The sequence below is a fragment of the Megalobrama amblycephala genome, linkage group LG7 (genome assembly GCF_018812025.1).
Source record: "Megalobrama amblycephala isolate DHTTF-2021 linkage group LG7, ASM1881202v1, whole genome shotgun sequence".
NCBI classification, from domain to species: domain Eukaryota; kingdom Metazoa; phylum Chordata; class Actinopteri; order Cypriniformes; family Xenocyprididae; genus Megalobrama; species Megalobrama amblycephala.
Genome location: NC_063050.1, coordinates 26,006,060 through 26,031,330, shown reverse-complemented (window position 1 = coordinate 26,031,330; position 25,271 = coordinate 26,006,060). Strand labels below are relative to the sequence as shown.

General features: G+C 36.7%; 1 protein-coding gene across 1 annotated transcript in view; it reads right to left on the bottom strand.

Annotated features, from left to right (window-relative positions):
* tenm3 (teneurin transmembrane protein 3) overlaps positions 1-25,271 on the bottom strand; it is a 294,739-nt gene that overhangs the window by 200,466 nt on the left and 69,002 nt on the right. Inside the window, 3 exon segments of the mRNA XM_048196721.1 lie at positions 8,089-8,230; positions 8,232-8,368; positions 15,610-15,936. Coding sequence (XP_048052678.1) covers positions 8,089-8,230; positions 8,232-8,368; positions 15,610-15,841 — 511 coding nt within the window. The 5' untranslated portion in view covers positions 15,842-15,936.

Genomic DNA, 25,271 nt, shown 5'->3' with positions numbered 1-25,271 from the left:
TTGCTTATTACTATTAGCATTCATATGGCTAAAATATTGGCTATTTATTAGTACTTATAAAGCACATATTAATGCCTTATTCTGCATGACCTTATTCTACATTCTTAATCCTACCCAATACCTAAACGTAACAATTAACTATAATAAGCAGTAAATTAAGAGTTTATTGAGGGAAAAGTCATAGTTAATCGTTTATATATGTGTTCCCTATACTGAAGTGTTACCAAAATAATGTAATGTAATGTTAACCCATAAAGCTAAGTAGTTTTTAAGTTTGATAATTAATCTGCTTAATTAATAATTAATCTGTTTATGACAGGTTATGATGTTTTGCTAATGTCAAGTTGTCATGACAAAGACACTGACAGGTTATGATGTGTTGGTTTATGTCAAGTTGTCGTAACAAAGACATCTCAAACAATGTCATCTTTGCATTAAAAATGACATAATTGAGCGAATGACATTTAATGACAGTTGTCATAAACATGCATAAAACCTCCTTCATATTTATGACACGTGTCATGTCAAGATTATGAAGGTGTCATATGTCAGTCTTATGCACACCCCTTCAAGTAAAGTGTTACCCTTTTTTTATATTCATAAATTAATATGTAAATATTTTCCAAATATTTAAAACATACATTTTCTCAAATTCTGTATTAGTAACGTATATGTAAAATGCATTTCTTTATTGTCTTTATTTGCATAATCCTAAATGTGGCACTTTTGCAGTGTAAAGAATGAGATTACTTAGATTACAACCTCTAATTCTCTGACTGGTCATTTCTATGGGTTTATGTCATGTCAATAAACGGCTTGACTGCAAGAAAAATGTCCAGAGAAAGAAAGAATATGGAAGAAAAAATCAAAAAAGAAAGACATATCTTTGTTTACATTACATTGACATTTATCCAATTAGCATCTTTGTATCATCTTTGTGGCATGCACATTTCTTTTGTGGTTTTCTGACGAAATCACCTGTTCCTATCAAATTATGTTGATGTTCGAGTGTAAACAATCGACAATCGTCATGCTTCTATGAACACCATGCTGTTTCACAGGTCTGTGAGGCTAATTTATGTGCCACGCACATCAGCGGTCTGGCTTAGTTATTGGTGGTGCAATCGTTGCGCAATGGCGTTCCTTTCCTCTGCAATCTTCCCAACAGCCCGTTCCCATCGCCATTACCCTGTATCTTCCTGTGCCAGATCTCTTAGCGAAAACACTGATATCAATATCTTTGGCAAAGACCAGAGAACAACAGCTAGGGTGGCCCACACAATTCCAGAGCACTTTAAACCGAAAGAAACAACAACAGCATTGCTTTTCAATATGTACTCGCACTCTGCCACAACATGAATGTCATAACCCTTATATAAGTAACTCATTTTATAATATAAAACACACTTGGCCTTTTTCCGCACTCAAGCTCTGAATATTTTTCTCTCTGCAGATATATTCAGCACCTGGTTATTGTTAAAGCGTAGTTGTGCTACAGACTTCTTGAACATATTTATCTCTTTATAACCCATTTAATCACACGTCCAATTAAAGTGGTCCTGTCTGAAAAAGCTTTAGCCTGGTAAAGAGGAAGCAGGCTGCACTAAACTACATATATTAGACACATTAAGACACTCCTAAGATAAAAGGCTTTAGTTCTCATTGCTTATTAAGCACTTTTGTATAGTTTCCTGAAGTAATTAGATGAGTGTGTTTTTAAATTGCAAAATGTTCAAGCTTGTTTGGCTATGATGCTTATTAATAGTACACAATTTTGCATACTGTAATGTTTGTGTGTGTGTGTTCACACCTAGAGCCAGGCAGCCTCTAAGAAGGAATTTCTGTGCCCTGAACTACCATGCCAGACTGACTAAGCCGGTTAAGATATTTACAGGATTTGCATTATTGTTGACACATTTTTCTTAATCTTATTAAGCTGACGTCTATGACCCTCTTTATATAAAACATAAGGAGAGGAGGTGGACACTTCATTCCACCAAGCAGAAAATCACTCCCTGAGGTCTCTATCACCTCTGATGATTCAGCAAAACAGCGCCACAGACTACCGGTGCTTATGGCAATGCAAGTAATAGAAAAGAGTGCTTGAGACTGTCCTGCCACGATAAATCTGGCTTGACCGCTGGTCACTACCGCTGAGAAAATTTGGTGGATTTACAAGCCACACACACACACACACACGGAATGCAAGCTCTTGACCCAAACCAAATGGGTCTCTGTGAGCGTTCAAGTGAGGCATTCCAGTCAGAAAAAAAGTGTCAGGATGGAGAAGTTCCTGCTTCTCTCCTGTCAAATCCTTTGATGTAGCTTCACAGGCTCTTAAAAAATGGGGCGAGTTTAGAAGCTAGTTCTGGAACTTTCTCTCCCTCAGCCGGGTACATGGACTAATGGCAGCACAACTGCTTCCTCGCTCACAGCAGGGCAAGCTCTCTCATATCTGCTGTGCAATTTTTGATTAAAGCCCCCCCCCAAAATAATGAAACAACCTGAATCAAAACGGAGGCACATTAAAACCTCAGTCAGGGAGCGGTGCTAACGAGACCTCGAATAGTCAGTTGAGGTCTTCGGTTCTTTCTCCTGTAGTCAAGGCTCTCCCCCCTTCTCTATCCCTCTTTCCCTGAACCCCCTGTAGTGCGCAGATGTGTGTGTGTGTGTGTGTGTGTGTGTGTGTGTGTGTGAGAGAGAGAGAGAAGCTTCAAACAAGCTCAAAATCAAAAACAGATCCAGACAGAGGAGCAGGTGTCATGTGATGGCAAGATGGCTGCAAATGACAGAGGAAGCACAACATTTTCTGTTGGATCTAAAGACAAGTTGTATTGTAGTTTTAAATATTGATTATTTAATTGGAAATCACGATGATGCCGGATGCAAAAAATGTACTTACTTTTTTATAAAGTGTTTTTAAATTATATGGTTCCCATAGTTTTTACCATGATTACATATATATATATACATATACATATATATATATATACATTTACATATTCTTGTGCTAAATAAAAATACCCTGCAATTGGGAATTTTGGCATACTAAACTGGTACTTAAAATATGATAAATTGGAACAACTTATTTTTATATTTAATGCACTATAATTGTGCAAATGTAGAGCTGAGGTCCAACAAAAGATATACTTAAGTATATTTGATTGTGCTAAAGTGGAACTATTGCAAGTATGCTTCAGGTACACTTTAAATATATTGCATTTAAAGACTGATATTATACAAAGATCATACAATCCTTATTAATAGTGATATTAAAACAATTTCTAGGCATAATATTAAGAGATGTGCATTGTGCAATAAAGAAATACTCCAAATAAAGTTTAATTATAATTTTATATCAGTAAGTCTTAAGTGATATGGTAATAAATATGTTAATGGACTTGAAGTATACTTAGTATGAAATAAATGTATTTTAATAGATTTTGGCATATTTATTTATTTATTTATTTATTTTTACTAGGGAAACACAACCAATCAAACATTTGGGGGCAGTAAGAAAGTCATTTAAGAAAAGAAAGTCATATTTTTTATTAAGTGGTGAGGCATTCATTTGCTTAAAAGAGACAGTAAAGACTTTTACAATGAAAAAAAAAAAAAAATCAAATAAATGCTGTTCTTTTGAACTTTCTATTCATTAGAGAATTTTGAAAAAAAAAAAAAGTGTAACAATTTCCAAAAAAAAAAAAAAACCTTGAAGAAAAAAGCAGCAATGTTTTCAACAAGAAAAAATGTTTCTTAAGAACCAAATCAGCAAAGTAGAATCATTTCTGTAGGATCACAGGAATAAATTACACATTAAAATGTATTGAAATTAAAAACAGTTATATTTAAATTGTATTAATATTTCACAATGTCTTTTTATTGTATTTTTGATCAACTCTTTTGAACGATATAGCCTAAAGAGGCAAGTAATTAGTGACCTCCCCTTAAACTTGATCAATAGTAGGGAACCTGGCTCTCTTAAACCTAAATGGAATGGAAAGAGTTTTTTCTTCCAGGAAGTCACACTAAATAGTACTGTGTATTTTTTATTTTGTATGTGTATTTTTATGATATATATATATATATATATATATATATATATATATATATATATATATCATAAAAATACACATACAAAATAAAAAAATTAAAAATTCTTTGCCTTAGTGTGAAGACTGAAGTGTGTGTTTGTGTGCCTTCTCTCTCCTTTCATTCTCTCCCTCTGGGGGAGTGAGCAGGTGTGCAGTGACCCAGGAAGAGGGAGACACGGGTGGGCATGCGGTGAAGCGCATCCCTGGCTCAAATGTCCCCTGGAGATGAAGGACAAAATATCTCTCCTTTGTTAGCGGCCATCTCTTACTCGCCCTCTCCTTTCCTCTCTCGTCTTTTCTGCTGCAGCGGAACACATTGTGCTCAGGTGTTTCTCCCGACCCCTTCTCCATTACAGGATATTAAGTCCAAAGAGCGAGAGCAGGCAGAGCGACTGCTCTCTATGCCGAACCGAGAGTGTCTCTGTGCGAGGCATCTCTCTCAGTGTACTTTCTAATAGAGTTTAAGGGTGAACTTGGAAATGTGGGACCAGAATCGAGATCCTTTCACTAGAACCGTGTCTGACAGAGCTACACACACCTCTTTCACTTCCACTCTCAGCTTCTGGTTGACAAATCCCGCTTTTTCTCCCAAATGGAATTAACCTCTACAGCGTTTGAAGTCAAAAGGCAGTGTCGCTAGGGCCGACGGCCCATCCGCACAAACACAATAAACCTCTGAGCAACAAGCAGAAAAACCATGAAAGCTAAAAATGGCTCCATCTTGAATTCGGTAGAGAAGGGAGCCGGGAAAGAGGCCGAAAAAAGCCAAACAGTGTGTCAATCATTTGGACACACTTTCTTCCATGGTGACGCCAGGCACATGTAAACAGGAAATCTTTTGGTATGGCTGGAGAAAGCTTTTTTCAACATTCATGTCAAGAGGCACCGAATTGGAGGGAAACGGTAGCTGAAGTTAATCCCAAAGATCTTGCAATGGAGTGAAGTGAAACAAACCAAGAACAGAAACAACAAAGTTACGCTTCAAAAACTAGCGATCTGCCCTATGGAGGAGGCATTTTAAAATATGATAGGCTGTTGTAAAAGATAGTCAATTATGCTGCATTATACAAGATACTGTTTCACATGCATCCTTCAAGGTCTGAGATGACAAGTTCAGTAAAAAAAAAAAAAAAAAAAAAAAAAAAACAACATCCAGGATGGTGGACAAAGCGAGATCAATGTTGATTATAAATAAGTCTTTATTGTAATAATAATAAAAATAATAACAATGATAACAAAGTTTATATTTTATGCAATAAGAAAAAAATAATTAAATGTAATTAAAATAGTTTTTTTTTTGTGCTATGCATATATTGTGTGCTATGCATTTTTGGTAACACTTTCTTTTAGGGTTCAATTCTCACTTTTAACTAGTTATTAGTTATTAACTAGTTATTAGCATGCATATTACTAGTATATTGGTTGTTTATTAGCTCTTATGAAACACATATTAATGCCTTATTCTGCACGACCTTATTATTATATCCCTTAAAGGATTAGTTCACTTTCATTTGAAAATTAACCCAAGCTTTACTCACCCTCAAGCCATCCTAGGTGTATATGACTTTCTTCTTTCTGATGAACATAATCAAAGAAATATTAATAAATATCTGGACACAGATATTTGGCAGTGAACGGGACCCACGAGTGTGAGCTGAAGAAAAAGCTTCCATCCACATCCATCCATCATAAATGTACTCCACACAGCTCCGGGGGGTTTATAAAGGCCTTCTGAAGCGAAGCGATGCGTTTGTATAAAAAAAAATATATATATCCGTATTTAAACAAGTTATGAAGCCAAATATCTAGCTTCCGCCAGAACGCCTTCTGTATTCAAATTATGGAAAAAAACGGAACTGACGCCGCGTTAGTTCCATAAGTTGAATAGGGAAGGCGTAGGACATACAGTGTAAACATTTTGAAGAATACGGAAGGCGGTCTAGCGAAAGCACTTGCAAGGCGAGCATTTGTGTTTATAAAGCATATACATTTTATTTTTTTTCCGAAAATGACCAATCGTTTCTCTAGATAAGACCCTTATTCCTCGTCTGGTATCGTTTAAAGCCCTTTGAAGCTGCACTTTGGGGTCCGTTGAAGTCCACTATAAGGAGAATAATCCTGGAATGTTTTCTGTTCGACTGAAGAAAGAAAGACATAAACATCTTGGATGAGATGTAGTTTCGGTAGTTTTAGTAGTTTTGTTTTACATTAAATCATTTTTTTAAGTCATCTTAAGACCCTCTTGGAAGTTTTCTGGGACTCTGGCCCCCTGGTTCAGAACCACTGGGTTAAAGTATTGAACATTAAACTCTACTGGAATCAACTAGAGTCAAATTTATTCGCTTAATTTCAATGTGCATCTGAGATACATACATACATACATACATACAGGGCTCCTTTCCCAAATATTAACCACATTAAGGAAAGTGAATATAAAATATGTAAAATAAGCTCCCGTCGGAGGACTGCGTTCATTGCGCTGGTCATCAGAGATATGAGAGTTGCCCCACACATTCATCTCATAATGGAAGCAAATATAACAATCCTACACACTCAGCGTTTTTGCTTTTCTTAATTAAGCCAAAAGGTGTTAATGAAAGTGATTAGATAAGGTCTTCGTAAAGGTTATTTGCACACAACACCTGTTAGTCTAAGGAATATTAATAAATGAGAATAAGTGACAGGAGAGTGTGTGCATAGGAAGATAATGAATGATTTAGCTCTTCGTTTGCTTCGTTTTCTCCCTTTCCTTCAAAATGGCTGTCCTATACCTCACTGTCAGCAGCTTTAATTCTCAATTCAATTCATGAAAAAAAAAAAAAAAAAAAGGCGGGAAAAAAAAAAAAAAAAACTCCACTTCATTCTCAATTGGACCTGAAAAGAACAACAAGAAACAAATCTGTGGGATTTTAGTGTGAATAAAAAAATAATCAAAAAAGCATGTGAGGGCGTGATGACATCTCCCCCCCGCTGAGGCCCCGCTCTGGGAGAGTAGCAGCGGAAGTGTGGCGGGGAGGCCCAGAGGAAGCCTGTCACCTGAGCATTCTTTGAAGCATCACAGCTGCTTTGTGGGAATGAACGACGGCACCAAAGAAAAAGAAGGAAAGAGAGAGAGAGAGAAAGAGAGAAAGAGAGAGAGAGAGAGATCGTCGCTCCCATCACTTCTCCAGGTTTCAAGCATGATCAAATTTGCACTTCAAACCGCTGGGGCCTGTTAACCAACCATTGTGTGTGTTCGTTCATGCGAGAGGAGCATTCCAACGATGGCTAGGTAAGGTCTCCTAGCGCCCGATACAAAGACAGACCTTTGATTGGGCCACTGGAGGGTCCCCTCAGGGCCGCGGAAGCAGTGGTATGGGTATAAAGAGAAAGAGAGTCGTGGATGTATTGAATTTATTCTGCTTGCTATTGACTCTGACTTGGCCGGTCATGATAAAAGTCAAACGAGTGTGATAATGCTAATGTGGTGCAAGAGAAGTGCGCATAATCGATAAATATTTCCTTTTATAGGATCCTCTATGTAGGACACTCTATCTCAAGTTTTGGAACTTGATAGCTCATTTCTAGCAGGTTCAAGCTGGCCTTTGAAAATCCAAAATACAATTTTCCCAAAACAAGATTGAGCACCTTAATCTTCCATGGAAGCTTGTTTGTTGGTGGTGCAAGAAAGTCTACCAGCTTGCACTAACTAATGACCATCTCAGACCAGCTAAAAAACCAGTTATCATGTCCAAAAACACAAAGTTCACCCAAAAATGAAAATTCTGTCATAATTTACTCACCCTCAAGTTGTTCCAAACTTGTGTCTTTGTTCTGCTGTACATACAACTTGAGGGTGAGTAAATGATGACAGAAATTTCATTTTTGGGTGAACTATCCCTTTAAGCTGGATTTTCCAGCATGGTAGAGGAAAGAAAACATGCTTTTTTTCAGTTTTGAGCTAGTTGAATCTGTACTAAAAGGCTGAACGTGGCCCTTGTGTGGCTCCACTCACCGTTCTCACTGTCTGATTTGTTCTCGTGCTCTGTGTCAGTCAGGGTCAGGGCTGAGTTTGAGCGGCTGGACAAGCAAGAGTTCCGGCCAGACTTCACACCCCTGCCCCAGAGGCGCATGGCACGTTCCGGTGACATCACCCCCCTCGTTCTCAGTGTCCACGTCTGAGCCTGCGCCAACAGAGTAGCCGCGGTGGGGGAGGCCCATCTCTGCGCAGAAGGCCAGGCCACGGCGCGTGGCTGGTTCACATATTCCCAGCTGCCTCAGGTTAAAGTTCTGTCCTGTAAGAGAAATGTAACAAAAAAAACCTTAAGCATCTTCTTTGCAAGTGCCAAATGTGAATAAAACACATTGGCTTTGGAGAGATAAAAAAAAAAAAAAAAGTCAGCTGAATGGTACCATTTTTAAGAATTGCAATTTAATATATAAGTTTAACTGCTATGTATAAATTAGATATTTTGCTTGTATATCAGATGTTGATTAAAGTAAAATGAAAAGATCTGTGTCCATGTTATACATCAAATGTTTTTAAAGCAATTAATACTTTTCTTCAGCATTCATCAAATTGATCAAAAGTGACAATAAATACATTTATAATGTTACAAACGGTTTCTATTTCAAATAAATGCTTTTATTTTGAACTTTTTTTTCATCAAATAAATTCTGGGGAAAAAACAAAATATTGTAGTTCTAACAAAAATATTTAGCAGCAAAAACTGTTTTCAATATTCATAATAGAAATGTTTCTTGATCAGCACATCAGCATATCAGAATGATTTCTGAAGGATCACGTGGCACGGAAAAGTAGCCTAATGATTGCTGAAAATTCAGCTTTGCCATCAAAAGAAAAAAAATAGTTTAAAATATATTGAAATACATACAGTGAAAACTGTAATAATATTTCACAATATTACATTTTTACTGTAATTTTGATTAAATAAATGCAGCATTGGTGAGTATAAGAGACTTATTTCAAAATAATTTAAAAAATCTTACAACCTCAAACTTTTAAACAGTACTGTGAGTACATCAAAATAAATAAAACATAAGAAACAAATGTAACACTTTATTTTAGGGTCTTTTAACTAGTTGCTTATTAGCATGCATATTACTAGCATATTTATTACTACTAATTTATTATAAATTAGTACTTTATAAGCACATATTAATGCCATTCTGCATGACCATATTCTACATTCTTAATCCTACCCAATACCTAAACTTAACTAATTAATAAGCAGTAAATTAGGAGTTTATTAAGGGAAAAGTCGTAGTTAATAGTTTATATGTGTTCCCTATTCTAAAGTGTTACCGAAACAAACTATATAAAAAATAATAATTGATAATAACAATAAGACGCAACCTGACAATACATTCATATTTATCTATATCACATATAAATAATTGTAATAAAATGCAATGATAAACACAAAACACACACACACACTCTAAAAATGCAGGAACCATTACAAACACTCTGAGGCAATTTCCACATGCCCTAGTTAAGCAAAGGAAACAATCAATCAAAGAGACACTAAAAAGAACCCATTTAATGTTCTATTTTGAAGTCTGACTTCTGTTTTCTGCGATTACTTCTGCCATGTGCACTTATAGTATCAAGAGAATGACAAATAAACTAGAATTCTCTAATTCCCTGGACACTAGAAGATCCCTTATTGCGCGCACACAGACACACACACACACACACACACACACACACACACACACACTGTAAGTTTATGTGCATGCAAAAAAAAAAAAATCTCACTAGAGGGACTAGGGGAAGCCTAAGAGGGCTCAATATCATGCACAGGTTGAACGTCATGTGAAGTAGTTCTCATTGTAAGAACAGAGTGGTATCTTTCACATGTATGTGTGTGTGTGTGTTGGGGGTGGGGAGCTCAGGTATGCTTTGTTGGCCTGTTCTGTGGGGTGGGAACAGCCCATAGAGTGTTGGTAAAACACAAGCTGACAGGTAAATGGGCCTTGCAGGCAACTGGGGAGCCATTTGGGGAGTATTGAGCAATGAAAAGATCCACAGCTCTAAAGAAAGGGGAAAAGAAAAGAAACATAAAGGTGTAAATTGATAGTGCAATTTATCTTCTTCCTTTTTTTTTTTTTTTTTTTTTTTGGTCTCTTTTTTTGGCTTTGGAGATTGTATCAACTGACCCAAAAGCCATACAGAAAGGAACGCTTCTGTAAACACACACACACACACATACACACCATATGTGTGGAACAAAGAGACTATCAAGTCTCATCAGACAGTCAAATATCCGCAGACTTAGCAGTCTATTCCCTGAAGACTCACAATGTACTGCAAATGTGTGTTCTTATCGGGTTTTGGAACCACAGATATAAACCCAAGTTACCAGAATTTCTTTCTGCTCAATGACTATGACATGTATACTAGCTCACCCCGTGAAAGCAAATAAATGAATAAATAAAAAAATGTCCTAGGCGGCATTGAAACAAGGACAAAAAAATATGGATAACAATTCAAGGCTACATCTTAAAATATAAAGGATAACAGAAATTTAAATTTAGACAAGCATGAGAGTGTCACAACAAGATATTAATTCCTACTCCTGTTTTTGTTTATATATTTTTTAAAATACAGATACAAATTCTTTTTGCTGAGAACAGTGGGCAGTCACTTGACTAATTGTTATCCAGTAGCACCACGTATGTTCCCTGGCAGCCCTAGTTGTGCTAAGTGAGCTTGAAAATGAGCTTGAAAAATGTTTCACAGTGAGACTGATGATGTTTTCTCTGTGCACCTTCTACATGTATTTTGGAAGGATACAGATAAACGGCAGCAATTATCCATGAGAGGGAACACCGCGGTAACATGTCTAAACAGCCCTTTACACGCTCTTTAAAAAACATTTTAATGATCTGACTCTCTTGGGCTGTGCAAAGTCTCAAACTAAGGAAACGCTGCTACTAAAATGAAGGATTATTTCTATCCATGTCAAGTTGGCACAGCCAGAATCACAATATATATCTGAATTTCTGTAGTCAAAACTGTCATATTATTTATAGTAAGACTGTATTTTGCATCATTTATGGAGGTGATAGAATAATAAAAAAAAAAATGCTTCCAGCATGCTGCTGTCTTCAGGTGTCCAATCATTAGATAATTTCTCAATTAAAATGTAATTACTTTTGCAGTGAAATGATTGAGCTTGAAGGTGACAGGCAGAAACACACAAATAGAGACAGTAAGGGGAAAAGTCGCACAGACAATAGGGGTGGGACAAAATATCGATATGGCGATATATCGTCATCCTTCTCTGTGCGATACGAGAATCGTATCGCTGCGCCAAATATCGATATTTTAATTTAAAAAAATAAAGCGCTATATATAGATTTCTTTGCTCAAAGCGTCCTACTTCAAGGCGGCGCTCGACACATGAATGAGGGAAACGTGAACTTAAGTTAACTAGCCTAAGAAAAAGAGGTTATTAACAGGATGGCGGACAGCAGTGTGAGTAAAATAGATGCCCCAGCCACGTTTAAGTTCAAGGTCTTGACGCACTTTTATACCATTGATGTGACAGTCGTAGACATCTTTGACGTTCTTCACCGAGCGCTTAGATATACACGGGAGCATTTGAAAGCATATATTAGGGATCCTCTGATAGACGCCTGCTTTCGAACGCTCCCGTGTATATCTAAGCGCTTGAAGAACGTCAAAGGGTCTGTTTGCACCTGGTGACTTCATGCATTTTCTCTGATCGGATAGCTATCCGATCGTGAAAAGACCAGGTCTAAATGCCTAAATGCCTAAAAATGCATTTGAGACGGATTTAAATCCGATCGCTCAAACCACTTCAGGAGATGGTCTGGGACGCATTCCAGTCAAAACTGTCTATGCTCAGTCTAAATGCATCTGGTTGTTGAAACTACATATGTAAATTTTACTTCTCCCCAAAATACTAAAACTGAAACATGTGAGAGTCAGATATGACAACGCTACTGCATCACACATCGCTGCAGATCTCTTCAGCAAGCTGACGCGCAAACGGCCGCATATGAAAGTGAAAGTAAGTCGCAGACGCATAACACACAATTATCTTCATTAAAAGTAATGAGACCTTATACCAGTGCTGTTGCCGCTCTCTCCTATTGCAGTCTTTGATTTTGAAATTAACTGATGGTCAATAAAATGCACCTCATATTTCTTGCTTTCGGTGACGTGAACTCTATTAAATGTACGTATAAGATCGGATTTATCCGTTAACCTGCACTTAACCTTTTCACGTGCATTTTGTTTTCATATTAAGACCAATATCGCGATGTATCATTATAGGATTGTCTAGCGATATATCGATTATCGCAGAATCGCTGACTCGCGATATTATCGTTATCGTGAGCCATTTATCGTGATCGTATCGTATCGTGAGGTACCCTCCGATTCCCACCCCTAACAGACAAGCAGACAGCTTCATCATGCCATAGTGTGTTAGCAGTCAGACTGGTACTTTTAGCACTTTAAATTTGGATGATGATTTCAGAAATGTCTCTAGGCTGTTAATATCTGACTTCAAAGGCAAGATGACTACCGCTATTAAAAAAAAAAGAAGATTGACTGCTACATATTGAGATTGAGATTCAAAAAATATTTTCAGAAAAAATTGTCAAACAAAAAATATTAGAATATATGATTAGAAATATGAATATATACTCATTTAATAATATCTAATACTAATTTCATTCATAATGCTAATACTGAGTTGATAATTAATATACATCATCATCAAAATATAAATATATTTTACAGATTATTGAAAAATCATTTTAAAAACTGAAATATTTCCATTCTACAAATAAGAATAACTTAAAAAATTATGCTAAAACAATTTCAAAAAACAAAAAAGTGGATACTGATTAAGTACTAAATAATAATAAAAAAAAAAAAATAAATAAATAAATAAAAAAATTAGGAAAAAGTAACAAATAATGTGCTGCTGGGCTAAAATATTTAAAACAAGTGCAGTAGTACATTTTTAATAATGTCTACAAATTAAATAAATATACTGTACATATAATTATAATAAATATAAGAATGAATCATTTAAAACACATGCTTGCCATAAACAAAGAAAAAAAAAAAAAAACTTTTAAAGAGGGGGAAAAAAAAAACCTTAAACGACTAAAACATTACACAAATCAATCCATGCCATTTAAAAATAATAAAACAGATTAATTTACAGTTTATTAAACTTTCAAATGTATCTTCACATTAAACAATGTGAAAGGACTTTCAACTTAGCAGCCGCTACAACTTATAATTCATTTCCCGTTCTTTTTGTCTGGATCCAATGATTTCCAAACTCTGTATTCTGTAGAATTAGTCTGTGGAGCAGACTGCATTCCATGGAGGGAGCTTATCTGCCATGGTGATAGGTGTGCACGGCTCCAAAAACACTGAGGCCTGAAAAACCGCATTGCCAGAGAAAAAAAAAAAAAAAAAAAAAAAAACCTTCCTCACAGTTACTGAGACCATATATTGCGGAAATATATTGGTCTTTAAACGGATCATTTATTTAGTCGTTTGCAAGCAGATCCTCGTAAGTTTTAATGGTTACGACTCTTCAAAGGACGCAGCGTAACATTTTCAAATGATTTCAAAATGTTTTAAATGCATTTCTTTGTTAAAAAAAGAGTAATAAAAAACAACAATTTATCTTGGCTAAATCAAATCAATTAAATTAATTTGATCAAATCAAATAAATCATATCTCTCATGCAAAGGATGAAAAGCATTCTGAGGTAAATAGTCTAAATACATCTGATAATATTAAAACCTAAAAAAGTTTTCACGTGTGAGTGACTACAATTATTTTAAGCCACAGAATTTCATGTGGCACATTTTATTAGGATGGCGATAAAAAAGGGATGAAATGAAAAAGAAAACCATTGATCCCCTGCATTAACAGGAATTAATAAGGGCTATTAACTACAGAAATAATCGGGGTTCCACCGAAGTTCAATTAAAATCATATAAATTCCAAATGAACACCAATTAGTGTAGATGAAATTGTACAGGATAAGATAATTGAGCAATTATGGCTTTTCTGCTCAAATATTTATGAAGTGTTAATTTGAGTTTGAAAGCAATCAATGAACTGGTAATGACCTTTATGGAACTTTGTAATGGAACTGAACGGCAGCACTTCCCAGCAAGGCTACATTATTTCAGATCTCAGTAATTCCAATCTGCCATTGTTGTGTAATGGCTAATTAACAATTTCAGTTCGCCTGCCTGGTCCTTTCTATTCCACAAATTAATTATCTAGGTATAGCTTTTTGCAATGGTCTAAAGGCTAAAAATACATCACACGGGAGGAATTAGTTTCATGACGAACGCTGTTGCGTGCCAAGGTTAGGGCTTGAGACTGGGTTAGGTGACGTCTGCGACAGGGTGATTATGGGGAGAGTGTTGAAGACCGTGTTGAGGCCGGAGTGCAGTCTCTCAAGAGCTCAACGGTGTCTGCACTACATCTGTGAGCGCCTTTGCTCTCTCTCTCTCTCTGTGATAGAGTGGGCTACCCTGCATAATGGTTGGAGGCAGGCTGCTCCTTTACCCCCTGCTGTAATCTGGTGTCACTTCCTGTGCTTTCTAAAATAAACACACTCAACAGACAGAGCCTCTAGCACTCCAGTGACTGATAACAGCTAGGCTGACCTTCAGCTTAACACAACACTTACGTTAAGGGCACACAAACACACAGTGCTAACCTCTATCGCAACACAGACAATCACAACACCTAGGGAAAAACAAAACAAAAAAACTTTTGACCCAAATCTACATTTGTGCTAAATCCACAGCGCAAAACTCACCTTTACTGGAGTATATTTTGACGAAGCCTTACATGCAGAAGAAAGAAAAAGAAAACAACGAAGAACTCAATGAATGTGAGGGAGTTTATAAGTGCGGCTGTGCGAATGCTAGCGGACCCTCTGCGCTCATAATTAGTAATAAAACTGTGGCCGACCAGGGCACATTGCAAACTTCAGAACAGCGCAATAATGCTTTTTATGTTTTTTATGGTGCCATTCATTATTGCCAATGGGACACATGGGCATATGTTATAACAGAAACTTCGGATCTGAAAATGAGAGGTTCGGTCGAGGGGTTTGCATTGAGCTAATCAGAGGAAATGCTTTATTTCTTCGCTCTGTCGACTAGACAAGTAGCAGAGTGAGTTTGTGTCTGTAAATCTGTCTAATCTGTTTTGAATTTTCCAATCAAAAGTAAGTAAATGTTTTCTCAGAGAAAGCATGCGGTCGTGCCAAACCAAACTTAATTTCCTCTAATTATGTATAATCATGGTTGTACCTCCCATATATTATTATTTGAACGTGATCCATCCAAATGTCATTCTTGCCATATTTCTAAGCATGTGTTGTTATTATGTTTTCTTAGTATGCGCTCTAAAGCTGCATGACGTGACCTCTGGACTGTGTGAAGTTACAACGGATTCTGTGAGGGATGACAGGCACAGGTGACTCACCTTGGCGGCCGTACTCATCTGCCTCTCGGTGGACCATCTCTTTGACGTGGCCTCCGTACAGCAGACGTGAGGAGTCGTGGTCGAAGGCCTTGAGCGTCTCGCTGGAGCTGTAGGACTTCTGGGTGGGCACGCGGCAGTCCTCGCTGTCGCCGGATGAGCCCGTGTAGCGGCGCTCTTTCTCTCTCCTGCTCTTGGTTAGCGAGCAGTAGGGCCTGCGTTCTTTCACATCCATCCTGCCCGCATGACGCGGTGTAACGCAACGCGGCAACCAATCGGAGCGCTCGCTCGCCGCAGGCTCCGCCCGACTGTGAGCTTACTGTTGTCTACCTGGAGAGCGAGAGAAGGGGCACATAGGGATTGGAAAAGAGAGGGAGGGAGAGAGAGAAAGAAGAATTAAAAAAAAGTGTAAACTAGCGGTCACACAGCACTAAGCTGTACACTTAATCTTCCCAGGATTCACAAATCCTTTCCACCTTCTGGACTGTCGGGAGACGGCATGAGGGCAGCGTCTTCCGTGAGACAGCATGAGAGTGTTTCCCTCAGCCGGTGTACTGGGTTTTTTTTTGCACAAGAGCTCTTCCTTGAGATTTTGAATGTAGGTTTTTTTTTTTTTTTTTTTTTCATAAGAAGTCTCTTATGCTCACCAAGGCAGCATTTAAATTACAATTTAAAATAACTCTTTATACTTATAAATATTTATATTTATTTTATATTCTGTTTATCAATATATTTTACAATGTAATATATTCCTGTGATGACACAACTAATCTGGCAGTTTTTTTTTTTTTTTTTAAGCAGCCATTACTGCAGTCTTCAATGTCAAATGATCCTTCAGAAATCATTCTAATGCGCTGTGCTCAAGAAACATTTAGTATTCTCACATTTGATGCATAGAAAGTTCAAAACATTTCGTAACATTAAAAATTAAATGCCTTTACTGTCACTTTTGATCAATTTAATACATCCTTGCTAAATAAAAGCATCAATTTCTTTCAATAAATAAATAAATAAATAAATAAAATAAAATAAAATAAAACTTTTGAATGATAGTGTATGTGAATATGTTATAAATATCCAGATAAATATTATTAGGATGACGATAAATAGTCTTTCTGACTGATTTATAGAAAATAATCTTTAACACTTTACAAAAAGGTTCCATTTGTTAAAATTAATTGACCAATTACAATGAAAAATACTTGTAAAGCATCTTCATGTTAACACATTATCAAGATCAAAAGTTGTATCTTTCAATATTATTTAATGGAACTGAGCTAATATGATCTAGCAATGAACAGCTGTATTTATATTAGCTATCATTAACAATGATTAATAAATACTGTAACAAATACATTGCTCATTGTTTGTTAATGTTAGTAAATGCATTAATTAATGTCAAGTAATGAGACCTTATTGTAAAATGTTACCAAATAATCATTGAGCTACACTAATTGTGTATGATATGATTGTTTTTACATGTAACTAGCTAAGAAAATGGAATACATGTGTAACTTATATTTATTTTTGGTACGCAGTATTTTCAACATTTCTGTACAATACAATTTCTTTTGCAGTAGTACCACTGCTGAATATTTGTGAATGTGTGTAGGCTTTAAGCAGTGTGTGTGTGTGTGTGTGTGTGTAGCCTGCATGTACAGTATGTGTGAGAAAGAGACTATGGAGGGGTGCTTTTTTGGGGGAGTTGATAAGCTTAAGAGCAGTGCAGAGAGGTCAGAACAGGACACTTGGGTGGGGGTGGTGTTAGTTAATTGATGACCGCTCTTTGTCGGCCTGTGATACGCCAAGAATTACTGATAACAACGATACAGTCATTAGAAGACAGAAATAAAACACCGGATCAGTACATCCAATAAGCGGAAGGGATTGGGAAAGGAAGAGGAAAAAAAAATAACAACCAACAACCTTTCATTAAACCCTGCCAGCAAGAATTAATAAAATCTACCTAAAACATCCTGGGAATCGATGAAGAAAAAAAAAAAAGAAAACGAAAAAAGAAAAAAAAAAGCACATTAATGGGAGATGGTGGAGTAATAAATGATGGTGAGGGCCCTGGGGTGCGTTTCAAATGTTTATTAGTCCAAAACCCTCTGCTTCTAATTCTGGGTCCAGATAATCGCTGTACTTTAATTTCTTTCTTGGCTGGCCCTCTTTTGGAGCCCTCCCAACATGCATGCTTTGCTTTTCATGCTCAAACATATTTTTTTCGCCCTTCCTCTATCATCCACTCTCTCTCAGAGGCGGCGCTCTTGATTTTTTTGTATGCTGCGTGCGTAGATGATTTTTAAAAAGCTTCCCTATATGGACGTGTTAGAGGACAGGAGATTTGAGGGGCTCTGAGACAGAGGGGTTTGGATGTTTTACTAGGCGAAGATTGCTATTGGTTAATCCTATGTCCGATGTGTCAGGGAGAAAGAGAAGGTTGAAAGGCAGATTAGAGGGGTAATCGTAATGTTTCTTAAGTGTGAAGCAGTGTTTGAGTGTGTGTGTGTGTGTGAGTGCTCTGTTGCTGACTGAAATGGCAGAGAACATTCTGAGGTGCTTCTGTCGCAGATCAGCACTCTTACTGGCTCATACTGAAAATGGGTGTGAACATCTTTGATCTCACATTAATGCTGTATATGTAGACTTTTTCCACATTTTCAGCAGTGAGCGCACACACGCAGGCCATCTTGCTCCTCGAAACAGAGACAAAGTCTTTTGCTTGTCAAGCCCATATGCTGATGTCAATGCAGTATGAATTACATTGTCACCAGAAGTTCCACTTTTTATTGACCATTTATCTTCTCACCACCATCATAACCAGCAAACTTTCAGAGATATTTAGTAGAGCCTTAGGCACCTAGTATGAAAATGTATAAATGATTTATTATGTTGTTAAATATAAAATCAAAATTACAAAATAAGTGTGCTTATTCTCAAGTGCTTGAATCAGCTCAATAATTAGATTTAAGCAATTTAAGATTTTTTCTTTTTGTAAGTAGAGAAAAAAACCCCACTATGAACAAAATGATAAAAGACTAAATATATTTTCTAATCAGCTGACTTAACAAAGAACACTTTTGTCTATGATGAATATATGCACTGTAATTATCTGATTCTTCTCTGTCCTCATAAATGAATTAGAAGCAGCTGATCAACTGCATTATTAGTAATTAAATTCTTAATTAAAAATTGCTGCGGTTCAATGACTAGCACCGAGCTTTAAGTAGGAAAACACTGACATCACTAATATGGCAAACTGTTACAAGAGGTTTCTTGAGGTAATATGAGCATTGTATTGGCAGGGGAGTCTGAAGGATCGTTTACGTTTGCAGTCAGACAGAGTGAATATGTTAAATTATCAATGAGGATATATTAGTATGTCATGCTTCAGTGGACACATCAGCAGTGCTGTCCTGCACAAATCAGCTATGATTATTTTAATAATAATAATAATAATAATAATAAAAAGTCAACATACAGTTCAAAATATTAAAATGGATTTATTTAGGTCTGTACACTCTACAAAATTGCAGGGGACCTGTTACCACAACTTACTTAAATAGTAAAAAAAAGTAAAAAAAAAAATCAAATTTATTGTTTTAATTAAAACTTTTAAGTTGCAAACATTATTTTGTTGAGTTCTGTTGACATAACAATGTTGATCATTACATCAACTTAATATTGTCTGTAATTTAAACTCAAATTTCTGTTAATTGCCTTAACTTACAATTTACAACTTAAAAAAAATATATAGCCGAGGCTCATTAGAAAAAACATACCAGTGTCAACATTTTTGTGAAACGCAACAGTTTTGCAACAGTTTCAAAGTGAAATATCCAGTGAGTGGCGCTAAGTTTCGTTTTTACCGGAAGAGATGATCGTGAATATGGCAACATTTTATTACGTTGGAGTTTGTACGTATCACTGCAGTTCTGAATTGAAATGCCTGGTGAGGAAAGACCTGTTAGTGTTTAATGCTGTTATGTTTGACATATTCTGTTATGTTGAAGTTTTTGTGGTTACCATTGTGCTGAAGAGTAGACACATGAAGGTAAACACTACATTGACTTTATAAGCAATGATGCCAGTGACTGATAGCTGTTGATTTGAACTGAAATAGATAAGATTAATTGGTTCCAGGGCTACAACTCTGGTAGTTGGAGTGACTTATTTTTTATTTTTATTTTTTTGAGTACTAAACTTAATAGTTTGTGTTTATGCTACAAATTATTAAGTTCCTTTAACTCAATGTAGCTTTTTGGTGGAACGTAAATTTATTCAAAGCTGTCATAACCCAAAAAATTCTGCAAACTGATGTTACATTTTTTTGTTGTTGTTGTTGAGCCAACACATTATTTTTTAGACTGTAGGAAAAATGCTAAAGCATGTTGTCTTGTAACAAATTAGACAAGCAGTATCTCATAATATTTACATTATACATTTCCATATGGAGGGCCCCTGAGCGTCCGTCACAGAAATGATATTGTGCGGCAACATTTATTTATGATAAAGAGCATTAATGATGAATTTGCCTGGTTTGTGGGAACAGAGACGTCCAGACAGCTAGAGGGGACAAGATTCGACCAAATGAACCTGAAAATCCACAAGTATCGTTGTCCTGTTTTGTATGTTAATAATCAAAGTCCTCCTCAAGAAGCAACAACAGCTGGGGCTGATGTGTTTTCTTCCTTCATTTTCATCCCTAATCTCTATTCCTATTTAAACAAACACAGTGCGACAGTCCACAACTTCCTCTGCAACAGTTTTAAACACCCACCAGACTGTGAAGCCCTCGCATAAGAAACAGCACTAATCAGTGTGCATTCGTCTTTGTGTGTTTGTAGAATGAATAACTCGGCGTTGAAAGAGTATGTGTGCGTGTTTTGTGTATGCATGTGTGTGCTTGTCCGTGAGAGCGGATGCAGGAATCAAGTCAAGCGGAAAAGTAACACTTGGCTCAACAGGGGGGTTTCAGCTTGAACCTGCTACAACCAAAGATGAATATGAACTGTTTTCACATGTGCAAATGTGTGCATTTGTTTTTCAGTATGTTTGCACATGTCCCTGCTGGCTTCATAAATGACCTTAGCCATTGCCAGGTGACCTGCGTGTCAGTTCCTGTGTATTTCTGTGTGTGTGAGTGTCATGCACGTGACCAGACAGTGTGAGGACGACTGTGAGGACAAGTGTGAGGACGAGTACGAGACAGACTAGAAAAATGAACTGGAAGAATTGTAACACACAATATGTGGAATGGAAGTTCTGCCTTTCAGATAAAAGAGACATTTTTGAAGAGACACATTTGTTTACTCTAAAAAAACACATTATGTGGACCAGCCTGAAAACAAACAAACAGACAAAAAAAAAAAAATAAATAAATATATATATATATATATATATATATATATATATATATATACACACACACACACACACACACACACACACACATATATATATATATATATATATATATATATATATATATATATATATATATATATATATATATATATATATATATATATAAACATAAATGCAATTAACCATAATTGTTAAATCAAAAATGTTTTGATTTTTAATCATTTTAATCATTTTATTATTATATTTTTTTTTTCTCTTATTTTGCAATACTAGTAGACAGTTAAGCATAATATTAAAAACAAATTGTAAGCAGAATATTCATTTTAGACAATACTTCTAGTTAGTCTCTTTGTCAACACTGAATAAAAAAAAATGGTGTCTTATTTATTTTGAAATTTTGAATTTTTACTCAAACTGTAAATTTAACAAATACTTACAAAAATGGCAAGTAATTTTGAATTTTGAAGTAGAAAGATTGAAATCGTATTTTTGAAAAATTAAAACATACTCCAGTAATCTTTTTTTTATTTACAACTTTAAAACAATAATTTTTACAGTGTAGATGGACAAATGTACCTACCTACATACATACATACATACATAAATCCACTGTTGTCAGATATTATTGCTGATTTACATTATTGAAACATTATCTTCAAAAGCTAGAATTCTGCACAACTTTAATTTGAAAATTTCTATTTTTTTCTCTCTCAATGCATAGGTTAATATCCTTATTACAACAGCCAGGAAGAGAGAATGGAAAATAGAGAAATGATCAGTGAGAAAGCCAGCTAAATTACCGGCTGAGCACACTTCAAGATGACTTCATTCGGAAGGTTAAAAAGCAACTAAAATGAACTGGAGAAAAAAATATTTCTTTTCCGTAACATTGCCAGAACTCCCATCACAGTCAACAGCTTGGAAACATCAGCTGGGCATTTACACTTTTATGAGAATTTCTTCTCTCCATCTTTCTACTTTTTTGGCCGGTGGGAGAGTTCTAGGTTTATGTTTTGCCAGCTTGTATGATATGAAAGCTCAAAAAGAGAAGAAACACAAGCCAGACCAGCACAACTGTATCCAATATAAAAGTTAAGAGTTCTGTATAAAAGAAAAGTGAGAGAGTGAGCGAAAGAGAAAGAGGAAAAGAAAGGGAAGGAGCTCTGTAAATTGGGATCAAAGGAAAGAATAAGTTTAGTGTTAGCTGCTGTCGAGATCTTTTGTTTATCCCACAAATGCCATCATCAAAAAAGCAGCTTTTCCCTCCCGCCGTTAATCTTTCCTATGACTATTTGAATTGGTGAGATGAAAGGAGTGTGGAATTAAAGAAGAAGAAAGGGAGGAACGGACAGGAGACACTAAAAGAGGGAATGAATCAGGTTTGGAATGGAAGTGATCCATTTTCCTATAGCAAAGGATTACCTGCCTAAACACTTCTGTTCTCTTTCCTTTTTCTTGTTACTTCTTTCCTATTCTAAGACTCCTCTGTTGAGAAATTGTGCTGGGCTGAAATGGACACGACTAAAACTGCATGCTCACTTGACCTCAGTCATAAGGAAAGAGATTTTCTCTTTCTCGCTCTCTCTTTCACACACAATGCTTACAACTAATGTATACGTTTTAATGTTAAGATGTACAGTGCTAGAATGTGAAGGTACACATCAGAAGTATGTGTTCTCTTCAGCCGCTGATGAAAAGTAGGAAAAATAACAGTGAAATATGTTGAAAAGGATGGACATATTGTGCGACTAACGTTGTACATTCATGAAATACCATAAGTCTGGCTTTTTTGTGTTTCTGTGCCACCTACATAGACTTGCAAATAGCTTTGGTCAAAGAAAATTAAAAGATAAATGTAAATATAATTAAAACTTTGATGAATAATTATTATATTATATAATTTTCTTTTTACTTTTAAATAATAATAATAATAATTTTCTTTTATTATCACTTTATTTTGTATTTTCTTACTTTTCGTCCTCCAAAAAAGCTGAAGATATTTAAGTAATATCGATTGAACAAGTTGTTCTAAATGAATAAAAACAAGGAAAGAAAAAGCAAAGTTTGGTTAATTTATATACTGTACAAACTATTTGAAATAATAATAAAAAAAAAAATGTTAATAGGAAAGAAATGAAAAGAAAAAAAAATCAAAGCAGAATGCTCACTCAGAGCAGTATGAGAATGTGTGAGCGTAAATGACTGCGTGTGGGAAAAAAAGTGTGTGTGTGTGTGTGTGATGAGCTGCTGACCATCAAAGGCAGGGAGAAGAGCTTTGGAGAATATGAGGTTTGAGGGCTGTAAACAGGTATTCACCTTAAGAACTTGACAGCACACTTCAGCACTAAAGACATGAAACGCTCTGCAGCCAATGTCTGAAAGTGCACCGTGCAATTTCCCGATCACTCCGGTGATCGCGTTGGCCTGAAGGCAGCAGGGTCTTACTGACATGGCCGGGTCTATCCCAACTGTCCCAACCTGCGCTTTTCTCTATATACATTTTCTCTACTTCAGTTTAACAAAACAAGACAAAACCAAACAAAAAGACAACCATAAAGAATGGCGATCAAGGGTAAAATGTCACTCGTTCACATCTTGAACGGTTAAAGTGGCTTTTAAAGATTGATACCATGCATCAAATGGTTAATCACAGAGCACAAGGAATGCTACCCTAACATGGACGGAGAGAGCAAAGTATTTAGAGAGACGGGTGTGTTAGTGTGTATAGTTGTAATAATTATATCCATCAGTAGAGTGGTTTAACTGTGGGAGCAAGACATTCAGGCCACATGCTAATAATCTGCGATCTGTTAAGAGGCAGACTCAACAGCTTGAGCTCATCAGACACACTCGCACTGAAAAGTTGGAAAGAAACACAGAAAGAAAGGGTGTGAAAGACATAGGGCGAGAAAGTGAGAGAGAGAGAAAGAGTGCAAGAGCGTTTTTCACCCAGCAGAACACCCAGACGCTGACAGCGAGGGCTGGTAAAATTGGAAACAGAGGAGCTATCAATGTGAGAAAAAAGGAAACGTATCAAGGTAGGTTGGGGTGGGTGGGTTGGTGGGTGTGGATTTTACAGGGGTTGACAGAGGGTCCTTGTGGAATAGGAGGGTTCGATGCGGCTGAACATGGTGTGAAATTGAAACTTTTGGACGACGTCGCAGATGAGCAGCCGCTCGCCGAAGCTACATAATCACCGGAACAGTGGCGGTATGGAGGGGAGCGGCCCGAAGAAAAGTAGCCGGAGACTTCATTTCCAGCTGGCCGGAATGAATGCTCTGCTCACTGAAGAACGGTCAGAGATAATATGCAGCGGCCTGGTGGCATCAAAGCAGGATTTGCTGTAACTCCTGAACGTGGCGAGACTTCTCTTTCTCGTTCTTTTTCCACCGCTGCCTCAGCCTGGAAGTACGAAGGCATCATTAAAATGTTTCAGTTCAAATGGTTGTCACTCTGCGCTTTCAGAAACATTCAAAAGCGAGTCACAGCACGACTCCCTGCGTCACTCTGCCACAGCGCCCCATGTCAAAATGTTCCACGCCAAATGTGCAGGAATGACAGGGAGTTCAGGCCCATATCTTTCCCTGAGAGAGAGAAAATGCAGAGGGATGAAAGAGTGTTTAGGCAGTGTGTGCGTGTGGGAGGAAAAAGAGAAAAGAATGAAGAGGGATGAGTGCGAGACAGAGGGAAAATGAAATAGAGCGCCGGTCTGTTAAACATCGCTGATCACCCAATATAAACGACATCATTCCTCTCAACAAATAGCACCCAAATGCTTTCAGCTGGAAGTGTTTACCCTCTCCCCCATTTATGTCTCTCTGTTCTCTGTGATTTATGTTGCCTTGTGGTGATTGGCTGTAAGTTTGAGCTGCCACGGTCAACAGGATGCCACCCAGCTCCAAATTGGAGAAGCCCGTTCTCTAAACTTCATCAATAATTACGAACAGCCTTCAGTTAAACCACCACGAAAACACATTTAAACACACACCTGGATGGAAAACTGCTCTCCAACACGTTACAAACCCAACAAATGTGTCTAATTTAGCCTTGAGACAATAGAATAGCTGAAGATGCTTCGATCGAGGTAGCTCAAGACTGTGTTGTTTTAACCTTGGTTGCCATTGGTAACCATTTATACTGATGGTTTGGAATCTGCCATGTATTTTTATTTGCTTATTTACTAATTTTCTTCACTTGACAGATTCTGTGAATTATGTTGACCACCCGAGGTAATCTATTACATTAAACAAATATATCTATGTGAATTTCTATGGCATGTCAGAGCAGGCAGCAGA